This window comes from Amaranthus tricolor, chromosome 15 (assembly GCF_026212465.1).
Source record: "Amaranthus tricolor cultivar Red isolate AtriRed21 chromosome 15, ASM2621246v1, whole genome shotgun sequence".
NCBI lineage: Eukaryota > Viridiplantae > Streptophyta > Magnoliopsida > Caryophyllales > Amaranthaceae > Amaranthus > Amaranthus tricolor.
Window position 1 is genome coordinate 7,964,019 of NC_080061.1, and position 20,925 is coordinate 7,984,943.

The following is a 20,925-nucleotide window of genomic DNA, read 5'->3' on the forward strand; positions in this document are numbered from 1 at the left end:
TACTAAAAAAATAATTGATTAGATTAATTAATTCCTCTAACCAGTTGTAAGTTGTATAAGTTATACTTTATAATGTGGCAAAATCAATGAAAAATGAGAATGTAGGTGTAAAATGAAAAATGCTTTTGAAGACAATGATTTTTCGTAAAATATTTATTGGTTGCAAGAGTTGCAAGTTTGGCAAATTTTGATAAAATTAAGTAATAACAGTAATTAGTTGAGAATTAATTTCAGTTTTGAAGTATTATGCTGCATCAAATAAACATATATTTAACACAAATAGTAATATGATTTGCTAAGCCCGTCGGAGGTTATGTTGCAAACATTTTATACTTCTCACTATATATTTTGAATAAATGATTAAAAAGATTTGGTAAATGCAATTTTTTAGGTTAATTATACGCATTAAATATTTTTCACTATACTTTTTGTTTTGTTTTTACTTGTATTACCTTCTAAAATATGCATGTCAATGCGTAATTATAACTTGTACTATTTTTAGTTATATAAAAGTAAAATAACAAAAATTCATTTATTAAAAATAAATGTTTAGACGAATCTAACATCACACAACTATAATTTGTTAAATGTCTATTTTTATTCTCATTAAAAACCACTTCTTTTTTAAGGTATAATATTAATTTGTGTACCAGATAAGGTGGAGAATAGATTCGAAGAAATTGCCAAAAAAGAAATAGAACAAAAGTGGAACAAGAGGCAATACTAATGAAAAGGTCAAAATATAACTTGAGAATGATGTAAAAGTCAAAGTATCCACAAATTATAAAATAGAGAAAGTATTAATGACAATGTGTGAGTGGTTGTAACTGAATATGTCGAAGATGATGACAATTTGTACAATCATTGTTAAGTTAGTTAAAAATAGCACTTGTAGTTTTTCATGTAAACTGATCTCAATTCTACTAAAGCGTACACATAAGTTTACCAATCAAAAGCCATACACAAAAAGTATGAACAGAACATAATAAGTAATTGTTCTTTTAATTGATGAATGCTTGATACCGAGCAGGCTTGCATAATAGTTGAAGTTTCCAACATTATGTTAAGCTTCAGTTTCCAACTTGGGAGTAGCAAGCGGGAATAAGGAACCAATTGGTTCCATTCGAGTTTTTATCGACTATGGTCATCAATTTCAAATAATCCATATCGCAAATCAATATCAAGACACATGAATATTAAACCACTTATGTAACATTTTCTTCACGCTCACGGGTAATACTTATTAAATTAAAGATCCATCATCCATCATCCATCATCCATCATCCATCTGTGAATAAATTTGATGGGTTTTGATCAAAAAATTGTGTGCACTATTTCTTACAATTTTAAGAGGATACTCAAGACACATACACACAAGATAGGTAATTCTGAGCATAGTACACAATCCGATCATACATTCTGCAACAATTCAGTCCTATAAATTTATTAGTGTACTGTGTAGGCACGGTACATCCAACCTTATATAACTTGAAACCATGAATAATAAACGTATCAGGAGGGGTAATACAAATGCTACTCCATCAGCATATAAAAATCATGTCCACATTTAGTATGTCATAGAGCCAATCCATTTGCCATCTAAGCCGCCTAGCTGAACTAGTTATACGAAAGGACTTTGAGTCCTCACAGGTCAGGCATGCCCATTCCAGTTTTCTTATCATATGTCTTCTGAAGCACGAAGTCCATTGGTGTATCCTTAGGGCCAGCTGCAGGAGAAATAAATGTATAAGCTAAGTAAAGGAAGGAGCACAAGATATAGCTACAGAACTGGACATTAAGCAACACACTCTGGGATCTGAATACCAGAAATGTGCATTGTAAATGTTTGTTAGCAAAGTAAAAAATGAAGAAATACTATCCTTTGGTAAGCTGATATCCATTGTTTGCAAGTCCTTGATCCACAATGTATCGCATGGGAACCATAGTAGGTAAAAAAAAGCATAGAAATGTAACCAAAAATTAAGGTTTTGTTTGATTTTCCATGGTATGCTGGCTTCATTAGTGGACAACTAAATATCATTTAAGTTGGCAATATAAACCATTAAACCCATCGACTTTCCAGCACTCGTTATTAAAATTCATCCTTATCAAGGCTTCGTTTAGTATTGGCTTAATTCAAGAAATATACGTTCAGGAAAAGGGACATGTTCAAATAAGGAAAAATAAGTTCAAATTAGGGCGAATAAATCAAACGAGGACTAATAAATTCAGGTCATGGCCAATAAGTTCAGATGTAGGCAATAAATTCAAGAAAGGTATATTAGGCTAAAAAGTGTTCACACAAGTTCAGGTAAGTTTAGATAAACTATAAAGAATGGAACCTATGAGTTTATTTTGGACAAAATCGTGTAATTAGATGGTTATTGGTTAGAACATGGAGTAGCTTGGTCTGCAAGGTTTTCTACTTGTCCAATTAACAGGTAGTTTTGGTATCTTGATATTCTAGGAATGAGGTACTATTGCACTGCGCAACCTAGAGGACTTGACCGTGTCAATGCAATCAAAACTACTTTGCAGCAGCAGCCGCCGCCACACAAAATCATTTTGCCATAGAAAACCTTTTTCACTGTATAGCATGACCACCATTTAACTAGAAGTTGCTCCACCTAGAATAATTTCACGTCCATCTTTTTATAGGACCTAGTAATCCTATCTTCACGGGCTAATTGAATACTCATCAACATTTCAAAGAAATATGGTTTTGATTTCAACCAACAACATTAATTATCATCAATACAAACAATCGTTGCATTATCATCATATGAAAAATTACATTCAATGACCTTATTTGATTTACAATCCCAACCACTAGATAGATAATCTTGCTTAAGTTTTTTTTTCCTCATTCATAGCTAGTGAATCTCCAAGGGATGTTTGCAAGTAAACAGAAATTACCAGTCAACGTTATATTTCATGTTCAAGATTTCAAATGGATGTTCGACTAAATTAGGTACAATTCTAGGAGAAAAATCATGATCCATTACAGATTAGATAAATCACAGTCCTTTTGCATCTTTTGTGTGAATTCTTAGAAAGTTGTTAGGGCTCAGGTGGATAACCATTTCTCCGCCATTCCCAAAGCTTTTAAGATTTGAACATGGTCGTCATCTTCAAGTTTTAGCGAAACTAAATTTCTTCTTTCAAGATGGAAATTTGGAGTTAAGACCTCAATTAAGTACCTTTCTTTATATGGAAATACGAAGGACAAGACATAAAACAGCACAAAGGTAGCTCCTTCACCATGTTTCACTCAGCTACACAATAATTGTGGGGTTTCCAGGTAAAATAAAGACGGAGTTCCTCTCACAACTTCACCAAATTGACTTTGCTCTCATGTGGACTCGGCTGGTTTTGACCGAACTAGAAGGATCCCTTCTCCCTCAAAGGATATGATATTAATGTTTGTTAAATAAATTTGAAGGACAAGATGAAGTAATAGAAAAATGTTTTAATGCCATAAAAGGTACTCAAAAAAACACAAGAGAAAAATTAGTGAAAGATGGAACCTATTATCTCATATTCCTCAACAAACAAGCATAAGTAGAAAAATCTTACTATGTTATTCATGTTATAAATCAGAACATATAAATCAACCTAGCCAATCGACCCAGTAACAAATCACCCAAATCATTGCCCTATAAGGCTAAACAAAAATTAGCTACCAATAATGAACTAATTTAACTGGTTTCTAACCATTTCGAATAACTAAATTTGGTTCCCATTGTTACATCTTAGTTACTTAGCATACCATTCTTAACAGTGCAAGTTGGCAGGTACAGCATAAAAATATGATAATAGCTTTACTTTCTTCTCTCTCATGCTTATTTGCACTAACAGTATTTTCTTGTTCTAAAGAGTAACAATTATTGCTTCACATAGATGGCTTGACACACGAAGGGTGTATGTAACAACTATTTAACTCTCTATTTTTGAAAGATCACTGAATTTTACAGGCATAACAAAAAATCTCGTGTAAGGTTTAAATGTTATATTTATGCAGGAAAGGCACATATCAGATCTTGTGAGAAGCTAAATTCCCTTCAAATAGATAGCATGGGTAAAGATAAGGCGCATTTAAGTTTTGGGGTTCAAAATTAATCAACTACAGGTATAATTCCATCACAAATTGCATTAAAAGATAAGTGTGCTGAAGTGAATGCTTAAGTCATGTGAGGTAGTACTTGTGCAACTGACTCAACCTGTCTAGCGATAGACCAAAGGAAACAAATGGTCAAGGCTCTACAAATTTGAGCGTTAAAGCCAAATAAGCCTGTTGCTTCAAGATGGTGCAGATATTAGAAGTCAAAACACAACAAATTGCAGAAAGTAAATATCAGATACATACGTTCAGTAGGCCTCGGTGTGGTCCTTATCTTCAAAATTTCAGGGCGAGGGATTATCGACCCTGATGCTCCTATACCTCTTGCAATTCTGACCTTTGTACCATCCTCTAGATATCTAACTCCTACCTTGCAAGGTTTTCTACAAAAGAAAACATCACTCAGATATGATACCAGAAACTAATACTACCTCTATTTTTTTGATAGCTACACTTCTCCCTTTTATGCAAGTTTTTTGGGAGAATTGTAGCTATTAAAAAAAGAGGGTTATGGTATACACAATAAGTAATTGAAGAGCTTTGATAAGTCAAATACCCGGTAACTGGATCGACAACTTGTACATTTGAGACATGCAATGGGGCTTCGACTGTAAAAATGCCACCTTCATGGCCTTGTCCTTGTTTAATGTGTTTTTTAACCTTGCAGATTACAACCCGAAAAAACCATAAGTGGTATAACATACAAAGCAATTAAAACACAGTTCAACAAAAAAAGCAAGGTGTCACTTGATTTCAATCGTACATTGTACACCTAAGCAATAAGCAATATGATATACTAAGCCAATCAAAGAAAGCTCAACAAAAAAAGTAAAGTTATTCTCAATTTCCATCACAAACAATTTACACCTAAGTCTAGTAAGTTGAATATACTACTATGAGTAATGGATTTAGATTGATCAAAGTGATGTTTACTTTAAATACAGAATAGCATAAATTTAATGCGCTTAAGCAATTCTATATCAAGCTTTTACTTTATTACAGTAGCTATGTCTCATCTTTTGTATACAAGGAAAGGGTGTTGGTACTTGGTTTCACTACATAGAATTTATAAACATTCCTAAATCCTACAGCATAAAAAGAACAAATTGGCTTAGCTTTATAAGTAGTTTGTTGATGGTGACTGATTTTTGTAGGCTCAAATTAAGTACTTTCAAGTCCTTTAACTTCAAGTGAGGTGATTAGAACATTTTGGGGCTTGAGAGTGTTGTTTGTATATCAAGTGTGATGGTTGAGAATTTTAGAGTTTGATATAAAAATTTCTAAGACACTATAAATCAAAGTGTCATCCAGAGTTTGTCAATCTTAAATCTAGTCAACGAATCAGTCATATGTTAAAACATACTAGATCAGCACACATGTCAATAACTCAATACTTTATACTATTCCAGGAAATGGAAGTTACAAGTCAAATGAATTGTGTTGATTTCATACAGCTTTTAACTCTTAGAAACCAACACTGATCAAAATCAAGCCATTACAAAGTAACTATCTATTATTAGTGTACGAAACATTCTCCTATTAAGAGAGTGAAGAGTAACATGTTTTTTTACAGCCAATTATATTACGAGGAGGAAGTTGTGTTTGTCGTAAGTAAAAGGTAATTACAGATTTCATAATTCTAGTGTCATTAAATGCAACTTTACCAAAGAAGTTCTACATATTCTACCTGAAAGGTTTGATAACTAGGGTGATAAAGGTCAGAAATCACACCAAGTTATGAAGGCTACTTTTTTGGTTACCATCCGGTATCTTTAGGTAAAATCTTTTGGATACAAAATCATTGTTAAAAATGGATACCCATGACTAGTTAATACCTAAAACTAAGAAACTGGAAAAAAAAATCAGTGAATTACTCTAACATTGTCCTTTAGACTGTATCTCAAGCTTGAAAGATAACGACACTTTCATCAGGACAATGAGTCACTGGTCTAAAGGGTACAACCATTGCCCATTTCCCAAATGGATGTATGTCATTTCTGCAAATTGTATCTTATGAAGTTGTTAGTTGCTCTTATGATTAGGTGTGTACATGGAGATGATAGTATTTGGTGTCCATCGGAGTTGTTGATTTGAATCTGCCTACAAGTAATATTATCTCAATTCCCTTTAAGCTTATCATTTCTCTAGATACATAATCAAAGTTGAACTCAATTGATTGGTTTTTCTGCCTTTTCATTATTGTTTTTTCTTTTTGATCGTATCTTCGCTCACACTAAAACTATCAATTATTAATGAACGTTTTTCTTTAAGGTCCTTTATATTATAAATAGAAACCATATAGACACCATCACCAAAAAAAACCATTGAATAATATTCCAATTTTAACTTAACCATAAATCATAATTAATTAAATATGAGTGTATCAATACATAAAAGATAAAACCCAAGGCTCCAATGAACTTCAATCATACAGCTAAAAGTGACAATTGATATACAATGAGCAACATCATTGTGTACGAGCTTCATTCACAATTTAAAGCCTAGTTGGAATCAAAAATGACTAAAGAAATTAATTTCCATGATTCAGACTAATAACTAAAGTTCAAAATTTGTTTAAAAAAAAAAGAAGAAATTACAAGATTTTTGCCATCAACAATGACACGATTCTGAGATCGAATAACGCGTTTGACGATACCAGCTTCACCTTTATCTTTGCCCCTGATTATCATCACCTGTACACATATATTTCATATGATCCATATAAATTAATAATAAAAAATGAAGGGTAAGAGAAAGAAAAGGGGAAAATGGGTTATAGTATTAGTGGCATACATTATCACCTCTCAAGATTTTCCAATTCCTAATGAGTTTTTGAGCTGCCTTCCATCCCATTTCTAGTTTTATTTGCACTCAAAATCAGAATCAAGCAAAATCAATATTAGAGCTAAAGATTGAATAAACTTGTTCAAAATACCTGAAACAACAAAGAACGGCGGAGTGAAGGTGGAGCCGTGTCGTGAATGTCAGCCGCTGGCGTTTGGGGAAGACAAAGTGGGTACTGCCTTGGGGAACAGTGGCGGATCCAGAATAAAATAAGTGCTGACAACAATTTAAATAAAAATAAAAATTACATTTAACAGAACCATGAATTTCAAGCTAATTTCAACCTAATTCAAAAACTCAAAAACATAATTTCAACCCAATTCAACCAAATAAACTCATAAACTCATAATTTGGGCCGCATAGTCTTAAAATGCCAATCACCCACCAAATAAACTCATAAACCCACGAATTTCAACCTAAACGAAAAATGTGCAAAATCATCACTAAAAAATATTAATACTTCAGGCAAATTTAATCCCAAAAAATTAAGGAAATAAGTAATTTACATACCTTTGTACAGTCCCAACCGAAGAGTGAAGAGGGGAGGAGGAGGCGGAAGAGGCTAGAGCAGAGCCTAGAGGAAGTGGCGGAAGCAGAAGAGTGAAGAGGAGAAGAGGAGGCAGACGATGAGGCTAAAGCAGAGCAGCAATGGAGGCGGAGGTAAGAAAATGAGTTAGGGTTTTTCGAAAACAGAACAATGAGAGGACTGAGGAGGAAATCAGAAATGTCGAGTTTTTTCCCTTCCTATTTGATTTTACAGCTCGTCTTGTTTGATACATCTCGACGAGCCCATATAATTAATCTGTTTTTTAATATAAATTCTTATGAGATCCGATTTCTTTGAGAGATCATCTTTAACTGGGCCAGTCTTATGCATTAAGAATGAGATAAATAGACATTTACGATATTGAAAGTAGGCATTAAGGATACAGTAAGTAAGCATTAAAGATAATATAAGTAGGCATTAAAAATACGGTAAGTAAGCATTAATTTTTAATAGGCTAAGCTTGATATAAGTCTCTCAAAAGACTAGTTGTTTCTTTAATTGATTACATTAAAATCGTAAGTGTGATCGTAATTGTAAAAAGTAAATATTTTAAAATTGTAAGTGATCACATTAACGTTATAAGTAATATAAAGTGTATATTGGGCCAACCCAATAGAGATGATCTCATCGTGTAACCGTCTCATTTAAGAAATAGTAATTTAATTTTCGACATTTAAAAAAAACAAAATATGGCAACCAACCTAGGATGTCTAAGTTAATATAACAAACCCCTTTATACTCTTGTTCTATATTTTTTTAAGGGATATACTACATGGTAGGTACGAAAGGGTAAGTTGTAGTCATTTTTAAAAAAAAGTTCACAAAATAACACTAAACTTTTGAACATTAACCTAGAGTAACATTACGAAAGAAAAACGTTTATTTTTCTGTTATGTTGTAAAATTATCATTTTACCCTTATGTTATTTCATCTAAACCCTTCCTCTTCTCATTCATTTTTTTCTTCCTCAACTACTCAAATCATATATCAAGATCATTTTTCCCTCGGCCTACAAGTGAAATTAGGGCAAGAAAATCAATTAAGTTAGGTGACTAACACAGGATACTCGGACCTGCATTATTTGCCTCTATAATCTATATGTTGTGCCTTCATCACTCTTTTGTACAAGGAGTGCAAGGAGAGTAGGGAAGAGGACAATACAAAACAAGAGATACTAATACGACACAAGGAGAGCAGAGAGAGAGATGCAAAGAGAGCAATGCATAATTTTGAAGATTACTTGAAAGAAAGAAGATCGTGGAACAACTGTGCAAGTTCTGGAGCTTAATACTTCGTTCTTTAACTCAATTAAACTCTTGATGTGTTTTCCATATGGTTTACTTTTAATTTTACAGCTCCTAATTAATTTTATTGAAGCCATTCCTCATCCTCAATATCCAAGTCATACTCCATGAATTCAGTTAATTTGGGGAACATGCCCTTATTTTGAGCTTGATTGATGGTATTTTTACAATATCAACTGAAGAATTAATACAGTCCTCAAAATAGTAAACAAATTGAATTTCTAATTGATAAATCAAGTTGATTCTTGAGAAAACTATTGAAAGAATAAGAAAGGATTGGAGTTTAAAAATGGATGATATTCAAGAGATGAATGGAAGCTTCAAGAGATGAATGAAATAACATGAGGGTAAAATAATAATTTCACAAAATAACAGAAAATAAACGTTTTTTCTTCATAATGTTACTGTAGCTTAATGTTCAAAAGTAGAGTGCTATTTGTAGAAATTATTTTAAGAACTGCTACCATTGGCCTTTTGCAATAGTTCGTGTCTATCATGTAGAATATCATTTTTTTTGAAAAGTGTTGTCAAACGCTTTTTGCAATAGTTCGTGCCTAAAGGAAAACCTAATGTTTATTCTATAACGGTCTAACCCTTTTACTCTTATTTGCAACGAACAAAAAAAAGAACAAAAAATTCCTAATTACCCAACCCCTCAACCAAACAAACACCACCTAACTATCACCTCATCAGCACAGTATTTACGCCGCAACCAAAAGTTCTGATATGTTTGGTTCTCTCTCAAGTATCGTTACAATACCCATGATCATCCTTTTATTTTGCCCAATTTTACTTATTCACATAACAACTATATTCCTAAATTTTACACCGACTAAAAATTATCTTTTTTTTTGTAATTTTAAAGTTAATTTACTTTTAATTGATTACCAATTAATCAATTCACAATAAAAATGGATGATTTTGGTGTATTAGCTTCTTTAAAAATAACCACAAGAGCAACCCATAATTACACCAATAAATCTGATAATTTAAATTCATTATCTTTTATTACAAATTATGCACGTAATTCAAATTTAGGAAATGAGTCCCTTTTTAATGATGCAAATAATATGATATATTTGGGTCAATTCTAGGAAAACATCTGAGAGCTTTACAACTTTTGATATTTTTTGATGATGTAAATAATAGTTTTTGAGGTGATGGTGATGATGATGGGAGCAAAGTCGGTGCCGTTTTGAGAACAGATGTAGCACCACAGGAGACTATTATGACTCATTTAATGGTTAGAGATAGTGGATATTCTAATATAGAAGTGTTTAAGAATAGTGGTAATGGAGAACCTAACCTAAGGCTTGGATATGTTGACGTTTATTTTTGGAATTAAGTTTACCTAAAGTTTATTTTTTTAATTTTTTTTGTTAAAATTACTTAATTGTTTCAAATATTCACTTTTGTTTGTCCACTTTATTTTAGGAAAGAGAAATTTAAATTAGATTTTTGAAATATGTATTGAAGATAAAATATATTCATATGAGATCTTATTAAATTTATCTTAATGCAAAAATTTTTAATATATAATTTTTTCAATTTTTATGATTCATTGTTAGTAATATTTTGAGGTTTAAAATTTACTTTAAAATGCGATAAAAAATAAATTGAACAAACAAAAACAAATGTAAGGAGTACTAAAAATGCTAAAAAATGACAATTATGGTCCTCTAATATTGACAAATGGAGAAATTTTAACGGATTATTTGACTATTACGTGACAAACCTTAGTGTCAATCTTTGTCAAAAGTAATAAAAAGCGTCATTAATTTATAATTCCTTCACTACTTGTAACACAATGTAGATTATTTGTTTGAAATTGTTACAAATATATACCAAGTTAATTTGAATATAATGTTATATGTAACTGATTTATAAGTCATTTAATTAGTAAATAAGAAATTCAATTTGGGTAAAAATCTTAATTATAATAATCACATGTTTTTCTTTTAGATATAGCTATATATGGTCAATATGAAGAAATTAGTTCCTAAATAGTTGAAAGTGTTTGTACTAAAAATGTTTATTCCTATATTAAAAGAATTTGGTATAAACTGATTTAAATCGTTCAAATAGGCTCAGTTGATATTTTAAATCTACTAAAAAAATTAAAACAGTCCAAAAATTAATTATTTAAATGTTATATATTTTAATTATATTATATTTTTTCTTTAAATATATGGAAAATTTGACGTTAATAATCTGAATTTTGTGTAATTTGTTGAGAATAAACCCAACTTTGAATTATTTTTTATAATCTCAACTTTAGGATACATTTGTTGGTGGCATACCTTCCTAAATTTTAACTTGAGATAGTAGGTCATCTAAGTAATCTTCAATAAAAAAATAAATAAAATTCTATCCACCAGCCTCTTCCTGCACTAGCCCCAGCCCCAGCCCCAGCCCCATGCCCACCAAACTCAACCTCCACGCCACAGCATCAACCCCAACCCCATTTGAGTCGTCATTGCCACCCCAATCGAAACCCTAGCCCACCAAATTTTTAAATGATATTAAAATATTACTTTTTTCTATTCTACCCATTAGTTTCATTTATTTTTTGTTTTTAATCTTGATAAGAATAGTGGAGCAGCTAAAGTGTGATAATAAGTATAAGTGTCCAAGCCTCTTTTTATATTGTCCCATAGCAGGTCTACATTACAAGTACAAATATCTTCTTCAAAAACACAAGGAGCACGTGTCCATTATATAGTACTTAGGTGTTTTGTTACAACTAATCAAGAATGTATTAGGTTGTTAGTAGGTTGTTAGAGTTTGTTACACTTGTAACTACTATTATTATGAGTTGTCCTTTGTCCTTTGTTGCTCTATATATATATAGGACCTCTTGTACCCTTGTATTCTTTGAACTTTGTGATATAATGAAATAGCTTCTTTCTTAATCTCTCTGTGCCTTATTCTTTTCTTATGTTAAAACATAGCCAAGTGAGATTTTGTTTAATTTGTCGCGATACAAGAATTATTAAGAACAATTTAAGATATTAAGGGTTAAAATGTTGCCTTGGCAAGTGTGAAAAATTAAATGGGACTAATAGGTTAAATAAAATGTAGTACTAAACATACGGTGTGAGGGAATTTAAATTGAGGATGGCTAGGTGGGTAAAGGTAGGATAATTTGTAGAGCTAGAACAAAGAAATAGAAGATAGAAATATGAATCATACTTCCTCCGTTTCATATTAGTTGCAACATTAGAAAATATGACACTATTTGTTCATCACTCTTAATTTTGTGATTAATTTTTAATCTATAAGTTAAAACATAGTCAAGTGATATCTTGTTTAATTTGTCTTATTGCAAAGATTATTAATATCAAATTTTTATAATTTTTTATCATACCTAAATAAATATATTAAAAATTAAATTATTATATTAGATTGTGTAAAAAAACAAGTGTTGCAAGTATTTTGAAACGGAGGAAATACTTTAGAAGTTAAGGATGTCATTGCAAAAAATGATATCCCAGATTCAATGTGGTTGAAATTCTAGTTTCAATGTTGGGAAGTAACAAAATGAATGACCAAATTGTTTCTTCATTTGTTATCATAAGCACATTGAATAATTATAGGTATGATAAATTATAGGGCTCCAATGAACTCTTAAATAAGGGTAAAGGTATGATTTGGTCTTATTATATTTACTAGATAGTGCCCGTACGATGCACGACTTTATTAAAATTTTGTTACATATTTGTATAAACTAAGACTTTATAATCATTTAATAAATAAAATTAAAAAGATTTTATAATTGAAAAAAATAAAATACATAGTTTTTTAGTACATTAAATAAAATAAGTATATAACATAAAAAGTAAAAAATCAATCAATATAGATAGTATAACAGTCATAAATACAAAATAGAAAAGTCAAAGATATAAAAATTAGTCATAATAACAATGACATTATTATTAAATTTTGGTGGGAAAATTTTTATTGAAATTGTGACACTTAAGCAATTTTAAAAAGTGATAATATTATTCGTGTTTTGTTTTAATAATAGTTATAGATAATTGATTTTATTTGTAGCCAACTTTAGTGTCATAATAAATTATTCGCTCAAGAGTTATATCGATATTTTCTTCATTAACAAACAAAAACTAATGATACTTTTCACATTTACACTTAATTTATCTCTTTTAATATTTCATTATTAACTTTTAATATCATTATAAGCAAGAATAATATAATTTTCATCACAGTCTCTTCTATCTTAATTTTTGTACAAATGTAGTTGGGTGCAAGTATACAATAAAAAATACGTAATTCGTTTTTTTAATTTAATTCCTAAACCATATAGATGCATACCCTAAGAATTTGGGTAAGGCTCCAACTTTTAAAAATTCCACATATATGAATCAACTCTAGATATAAGTAAAAAAATAACATAATACATTTAAATCTTACAAATTTCGACTTATCGATCTATAATTTAATAAAGGGGATGTTTGGTAAATAATTATCGGTTTTTGACTACTAATTGACTTAAATCTTAATTAGTTTGTCTGATCAACTAAAAGTATTAACTATTTTATTGGCTTTTAAGGTAGTTAGATAAGACATCTATCTGGAGAGATATTTGACAACACTAGGTGTATGTTAAGAAAAGTAGACAAACAAACCTTAAAGCAATAAAAAGCTAACCAAATTAACTTTTCAATATTAACTTAAATTAGCTTTTTAAATAACTATATAACCATTTATATTTTTTAAAAAAATTTTAACCTACCAAAAGCAAAAAAAATTAAATCAGACACTTTCAAAAACTTTTCATAAATAAATATTCCATTTCCATCCATAAAAGTTGTAAAAGAATCATAATAGTCCACTGCTCCACTTCAAAGTGGAAACTGTTAAAAAGAGAGATAAGGAGGAAATAGAATGAATAAAAGTTAGAAGATGGAAAATGTTTTTACTAATTGGTGTGGTTTTTTACATTGGTAAATTTTCATATTTATAGGCAAGTTCATCTACAATTACATTGAATGCATTCACATTAGGGTAAATTCATTAATTACCTTTCACACTATATTTCAACACTCCCCCTTGAATGCATTCTAATAGCATTCTAATTATGTAAAAAGAGTAAAATATTATTACAATATTATTATTTAATACTGCCTCATTAGAAACCTTGTCAGGAAAAACCCAATGGGATAAAAAACCTGAATTAAGGGAAAAAGAGTGCAGTGAGTATGATTCTCCCCCTGAGTTCAACAAATATCTCGTAGATGACACATTCCAATTTTATATACTAGTTGTTCGAACCTCTTTGATGGAAGGGACTTTGTGAACAAATCTGCAAAATTTTCACTTGATTGAATTTGTTTGACTTTTACTATTTTATACTTCCGGAGGTCAAGTGCGAAGAAAAGTTTTGATGTTATATGTTTAGTTCCATCCCCTTTTATGAAACCTTCACTAACTTGTTCAATACAATCGATATTATCTTCAAAAATTACAGTTGGAGAATTTATTATCGAGTTTATTCCACATTCTTCTTGAATATGACCAATTACTGACCTTAACCAAACGCATTCTCTACTTGCTTCATAAAGGGCGATCAATTCTGCATGGTTTGATGATGTAGCTATCAGTGTCTATTTTGTGGATCTCCAAAATATTGCGGTACCTCCATATGTGAATACATATTCATTTTGTGATTTAACCTTATGGGGATCTGATAAGTATCCAGCATTTGCATATCCAACAAGAGTAGCATCTTGCTTTGATCAATAAAATAATCCAAGATCTTTAGTTCCTCGAAGGTAGCGCAACAGATGTTTTATCCCACTCCAATGTCTCTTTGTTGGTGAATTGCTATACCTAGCTAATAAATTAACAGCAAAAGCAATATCAGGTCTTGTATTATTAGCTAGATACATCAAAGCTCCAATTGCGCTTAAATATGGTACTTTAGGGCCAAGAATCTCCTCGTCTTCTTCACAAGGTCGAAATGGATCATCTTTTGGTTTTAGTGATTGCACTATCATTGGAGAGCTCAACGGATGAGCTTTGTCCATATGAAATCTTTTTAAAACCTTTTCTGTATAGTTGGATTGGTGCACAAAGATTCCACCTCTTAAGTGCTTTATTTGTAATCCAAGGCAAAATTTTGTTTTCCCAAAATCTTTCATTTCAAATTCTTTCATTAGATATTTTGCAGTTTGTTCAAGCTCTTTAGGAGTTCCAATGATATTTAAATCATCAACATAAACTGTAATTATAGAAAATCCTAATTGAGTCCGTTTAATAAATACACAAGGACTGATTTGATCATTTTTAAATCCTTCTTTCAGTAGATATTCACTAAGACAGTTGTACCACATTCTTCCAGATTGTTTTAGTCCATAAAGTTACCTTTTCAGCTTTACAGAAAACATTTCTCGTGATTTGTGGTTTTCTGGTAATTTAAGTCCTTCAGAGACTTTCATATAAATGTATGTATCAAATGAACCATATAAATATGCGGTCACAACATTCATAAGTCGCATTTGCAACCTGTTTGAGACAGTTAGACTTATCAAGAATCTTAGTGTAGTTGCATCTACTACTGGAGAATACGTTTCCTCATAATCAATCCCTGGTCTTTGGGAAAAACCTTGTGCTACAAGTCGTGCCTTATATCTAACCACTTCATCTTTCTCATTCCTTTTTCTTACAAACACCCATTTATAGCCGACCGGTTTTATATCATTTGGTGTTTGGGTAGTTTGTCCAAAAACTTCTCGTTTCTCAAGTGACTTTAACTCTGCTTGAATAGCATCTTTCCACTTTGGCCAATCATTCCTACGCCGACATTCTTGTATCGTTCTTGGTTCTATATCATTTTCATCAAGTGTTATTTCGCTGGCAATTGAATTAGCAAGTGCGTCATTAATAATAACATTCTTCGATTTATTTGCCTTTTAGTTGAAATGTAATTAATCGAAATTTCATTGTTATCTTTTATATCATTATTTTCTTCTTCTCTGAGATTTTCATCCTCATCTCCAAAACTTGTTTCTTTACAATTTATTGAAGAAGTAATATTGATAACATTTGTCATTTCATTCAACCTTTTGGATTATCTTTGTTTCAAATCCTTTAAACCAGTGGTCTTCCACGCTTCCGACGTGCAATAGGTTCATTTTCAGTGGCTTTGTTATCAATGGGAATTTCAATTCGTGCCGGAATATTTGCTGCAGGAATATATGATTTTGTCACTTGCTTTGTTTCTACAAATGCATCAGGTAATCTGTTTGCAATATATTGATTATGGACAATTTTTCTAACTTCTTGTTCAGAAGCATTTGTTTTTGGATCATATATTTTCAAATGCATTGCATTCCATGTGAGATCTATTTCCTTCTTATTTGGGTCCACTTTCTCTCCCCCTAAAGATGAAAATATTGTCTCATTAAAATAAAAATCTGCAAATCTAGCATTAAATAAATCATCAGTCATTGGTTCTAAATATTTGATAATTGATGGCCATTCAAATCCAACATAAATTCTCATCCTTCTTTATGGACCCATTTTTGTACGTTGGGGTGGTGCAATAGGGACATATACTGCACATCCAAATATTTTCAAGTGTGATATATTTGGTTCTTGACCATGCACTAATTGTTGTGGTGAATATTTATGATAAGCACTTGGTCTCAATCTTATCAATGATGATGCATGTATTATTGCATGGCCCCACGCAGTTGATGACACCTCATTAATAATGGTCTTGCTATTAATTGGAGTCTTGCTATTAATTGGAGTCTTTTAATCAATGATTCAGTCAGACCATTTTGAGTATGAACATGAGCTACTGGATATTCTACGTCAATTCCAATTGACGTACAATAATCATTAAAAGTTTGAGATGTAAATTCTCCGGCATTGTCAAGCCTTATTCGCTTAATTGTATAATCTGGAAATTGATTTTTCAATCGAATGATTTGAGCAAGTAATTTCGCAAATGCCACATTTCTAGTTTGTAGGAGACTTACATGTGACCATCGTGTTGAGGCATCAATCAATACCATAAAATATCTAAATGGCCCAGAAGCAGGATTAATTGGCCCACATATATCTCCATGAATTCTTTCTAGAAATTTATGAGTTTCAATAGCAATTTTATTTAAAAATGGTCTAATTATCAATTTGCCTTGTGAGCATGCAGAACATAATAATTTATTTGGTTGGGGAATTCTCATTTTCTTCATTGGATCCCCAATTGAATTTTCAATAATTTTTCGCATCATTCCCACACCAAGATAACCCAATCGGTCATGCCATAAATTCATCATTTCTTTATTATCTAACTTCTGGTTAGACACCATGTTTATCTCAACCGGTTTTATATCAATACGATATAATCCTGATGAGTATGCTGGTAATTTTTCATGAATGCTTTTGTTTTCGCATTTTTTAGACGTGATGCATAAATATTCAGTATGATTTTCGGTCATTGTTTCTAAATGATAACCATTTTGGCGTACATCTTTGAAACTTATGAGATTTCGTCGAGATTTACTCGAATATAAAGCATCATTAATTACTAGTTTTGTCCCATTTGGAAGTATTATTTGAGCTTTTTCATATCCTTCTATTATTTTGGTACTCCCAGAGATTGTAGTGACATCTGCTTTCACCATCTTCAACTCAGAAAAGTATTCATTGTGCTTTAGGATAGTGTAAGTTGTTCCACTATCTAGGAGGCATTCACACTTGAACCCATTTTCAAATTGATCCACATCTTCATATTAAATAAATAGATAGTTAAAATAAAATTTCATTAGCCTTAGATGATATCAATACATAAAAAGGAGATATATAAAAAGGAAATACAACTAAATAAGCATCACAACATTGTTAAGAAAAATTCAAATATCTTTGGCATATTCTTTATCATTTTCATAGCCATCTAAATAGAAGACTGAGAGGTTAAGATTAGGCATTAACGTGCTTATTTTATTATATGGATCGACATTAGGCATTGAGCTGCTTGCTTCATTAAAGTTTGCTTCCACGCCTTTTCCTTTTTTCTTTTGGGAAGCTAGATATAGCTCCACCAAATGTTTGGCAGTATGACATGTACGTGTCCAATGCCCTGTCATGCCACATTTGTAACAAATACTTTCTTTTCCTTCTTGATGGCTATTTTTACTATGATATCCAACTTGTTTTACTTCGAGAATTATTATTGTAATGACCATTTTGACAATTTTGGGGAAAGTGGTCTCTACCGAATCCTTGGAACTTTCTGACCATGTCCATTAAAATTTCAATGACCTTGTCCTTGTCCTCGTCCTCTTCCTCAGAAATTTCCGCGTCCTCTACCACGGTTATTATAATTTCCATGGCTTTTATTTTCAACAGCATGTACTTCAGGCACATGTGTTTTAGTAGAGTGTGTCTCACGGATAGTTTGAGATCCAATAGGTCTCATATTATGATTTTTCCAGACAAGATCATTATGTTGTTCAGCCAATGAAAGTACGATACTCAAATCTGAATATCTTTTGAAATTTCTTTTCCCTATATTGTTGTTGCAGAATAATATTTGATGGATGAAAAGTAGATAATGTGAGTTCAATCATTTCTGCATCAGTCACCGGGTGCTCACAGTATTTCAACATTGATGCAATTCGGTATAATGTTGAATTGGACTCACCGAGAGTCTTAAAATCAGAAAATCTTAAATTCTTCCACTCATGGCTAGCTTGTGGAAGAAGCACCCTTTTGTGGTGATCAAATCTTTCGACAAGGGAGTCCCACAATGTTTTGGGATCTTTTATAAATAAATATTTAGATTTAAGGCTATTATGAATATGATGCCTCAAGAAGACTAAGGCTTTGGCCTTTTCTTGATTTGTAGCTACCTTTATTTTGGTAGCTTGAGTTCCATCTATTGGATCCTTTTCTTTTACTTTCAATACAGTATGTTCAAGTCTTTGAGTTTTTAAGTTCATGATGGCATCTTCTTTCCATTTTAAGAATTTTTATCCAGTTAAGTCTAATATGGTGAATAATCTTTTGGTAATCTCTGTCATACTTGCTACATGATATATAATTGTTTTGTAAGTATATGACAATGCAATAATTCTTATATTTTCATTATAATAAACCATAAGAAAAATTATGATGTTTTTATTTCATGATCTTCTCCCCCTTGGTTTATTATTATGAATTTGTTGTAGATAATAAATTTAGGAATAAATCAAGAACAAGAGAAATAATAATAATAATAATAATAATAATAATAATAATAATAATAATAATAATAATAATAATAATAATAATAAAGAGAAGAACGAAAAAAAAAATTAAAGACAATAAATTCTAAAGAGGGTAAAAAAATAGCATATACATAATATATTAGTATAATTTATCATACAAAATGCACTAACAAACAAAAGAAAATATGACAAAGAAAATCATGTGCATTTTGTTTCTTCTTCTTCAAAATAAATTACTTCTTCATAATTATTATAATTCCTAATGCTACAAGAAGGACCACCAAACCCATAATTAATGAGATATATAATTTGAGTTTGGCAAAATTTTCTTCAAATCTAAAAGTATGGGAAAAGGAAGAAGATGAGTTGTTTTTGTAATGGGGGTACATTGTTGGTGGAAGGAAGAAGGAGAAGGAGGGTTTTTGATGTAAAGAGAAAAGTTGAAAGGATAAGGGGTATGTGGTAAAAAAATTGGGGTAATCCGATTTTATAGAGGGTTATCCCAAATTGTACAATATACCGTATTATTTATGTATACTTAAAAAAATACGTAAAGTAAAAGGTAAATAAAAAAAGCACATGGATATAAATGCAAATACTGTAAACAAAAATGCACATATAAATATACGAGAATAAAAAATAATGCTAACCGTGCATTTAGGCGCTAAAAGAAAAACAATTAGCCAGCCATATAGGCGGTTTAAAGAGTAACAAAAGAAATAAATAATACTAACCGTCCATTTAGGCGGTAAAAAAAAAATTTAACCAACCATATAGGCGGTATAAAATAAAATAATAACAAAAGCAATAAAGTGTCCTTATCATCCGTAAAGGTGACGTATTATCCAATAAATTATTTTATGGGTTATTTATCTTGCAACGTTTAGGTTCTTTTATTACTTGGTGAGGGTTTATTTTCAGTTGATGTTTTTGGAGCATTATTAGTTGGTTGTGATGATGAATTATTTGTTGGTTGTACTAGTGGAATATTAGTCTGTGAGACTAGTGGATTATTGGTTGGTCGTATATGTGAATTACGAGTTAGTGGTACTGGTGGACCATTAGTATTATTGGGATTATTATGTCGGAGTTGATTCAAATCAGTCCTTGCTGAGTTTGTAGTGAAAGGTATGGAATTATGCTCAATTATAAAGTATAAAAAAGTGTTAGAAACACCTTGAATGACGATGTTGATATCATTTGATTGTTGGTCCATTTGTGGGTACCGATGAAGAAAAATGCTTAATTAGGTTTTAAAAATATTACCTTTTTGATTATTAAGGGTAGAGCTGGTGCTGATAACGTGTTAAAACTTAGAGAGATAAGGAGGAAATAGAATGAGTAAAAGTTAGAAGATGGAAAATGTTTTTACTCATTGGTGTGGTTTTTTACATTTGTAAACTTCCATATTTATAGGCAAGTTCATCTACAAATACATTGAATGCATTCACATTAGGGTAAATTTATTAATTACCTTTCACACTATATTCATTAATTACTGTTCACACTATATTTCAACAGAAATCACATTTAAAAAAACAAACATGTGAAAATTGGTTTGGAGTATATTTATCATATACGTCTATCATAGAAACTATAGTTAGTAGTTACTTTCTCCATTCTCAAGTACTTTCTATATTATGGATTTACGGTTGTTAAGGAGTACTATTTATTACATTCAAGATTATTTATATGTTACAGTTAATATGTAAAAAAAAATAAAGTCAAGTGAAATTTTATTTGAATCGCCTAATCATATACTTTTATAATATTAACTTTTTTTAGTTTTCAAATTTGCATAGTTCAATATATATAAATAATTAAAATAAACATTTAATTGCCAAAAAATCAAATATAGCAAGTAATTCCTCT

The 20,925-nt window shown here is 30.8% G+C and overlaps 1 protein-coding gene across 1 annotated transcript; it reads right to left on the minus strand.

The window, feature by feature from the left end:
- Positions 1 to 1,368: 1,368 nt before the first annotated feature.
- Positions 1,369 to 7,730, minus strand: LOC130801841 (uncharacterized). Its single transcript, XM_057665758.1, has 7 exons — positions 7,475 to 7,730; positions 7,056 to 7,180; positions 6,914 to 6,975; positions 6,718 to 6,813; positions 4,677 to 4,780; positions 4,367 to 4,503; positions 1,369 to 1,727 (listed from the first exon to the last, which is right to left on the minus strand). Exons 3-7 carry the CDS (start codon positions 6,971 to 6,973, stop codon positions 1,645 to 1,647), a joined length of 480 nt encoding a protein of 159 aa, XP_057521741.1. The 5' UTR covers positions 6,974 to 6,975; positions 7,056 to 7,180; positions 7,475 to 7,730; the 3' UTR covers positions 1,369 to 1,644.
- Positions 7,731 to 20,925: the final 13,195 nt, after the last annotated feature.

Bases quoted from the DNA above. Each gene is read 5' to 3' on its own strand.
- LOC130801841 (XM_057665758.1), bottom strand. From the start codon at position 6,973: ATGGGATGGAAGGCAGCTCAAAAACTCATTAGGAATTGGAAAATCTTG. The intron at 6,814-6,913 runs GTATGCCACTAA...ATATGTGTACAG, and splicing joins AAATCTTGAGAGGTGATAAT to GTGATGATAATCAGGGGCAA. The intron at 4,781-6,717 runs GTAATTTCTTCT...GTAATCTGCAAG, and splicing joins TTGTTGATGGCAAAAATCTT to GTTAAAAAACACATTAAACA.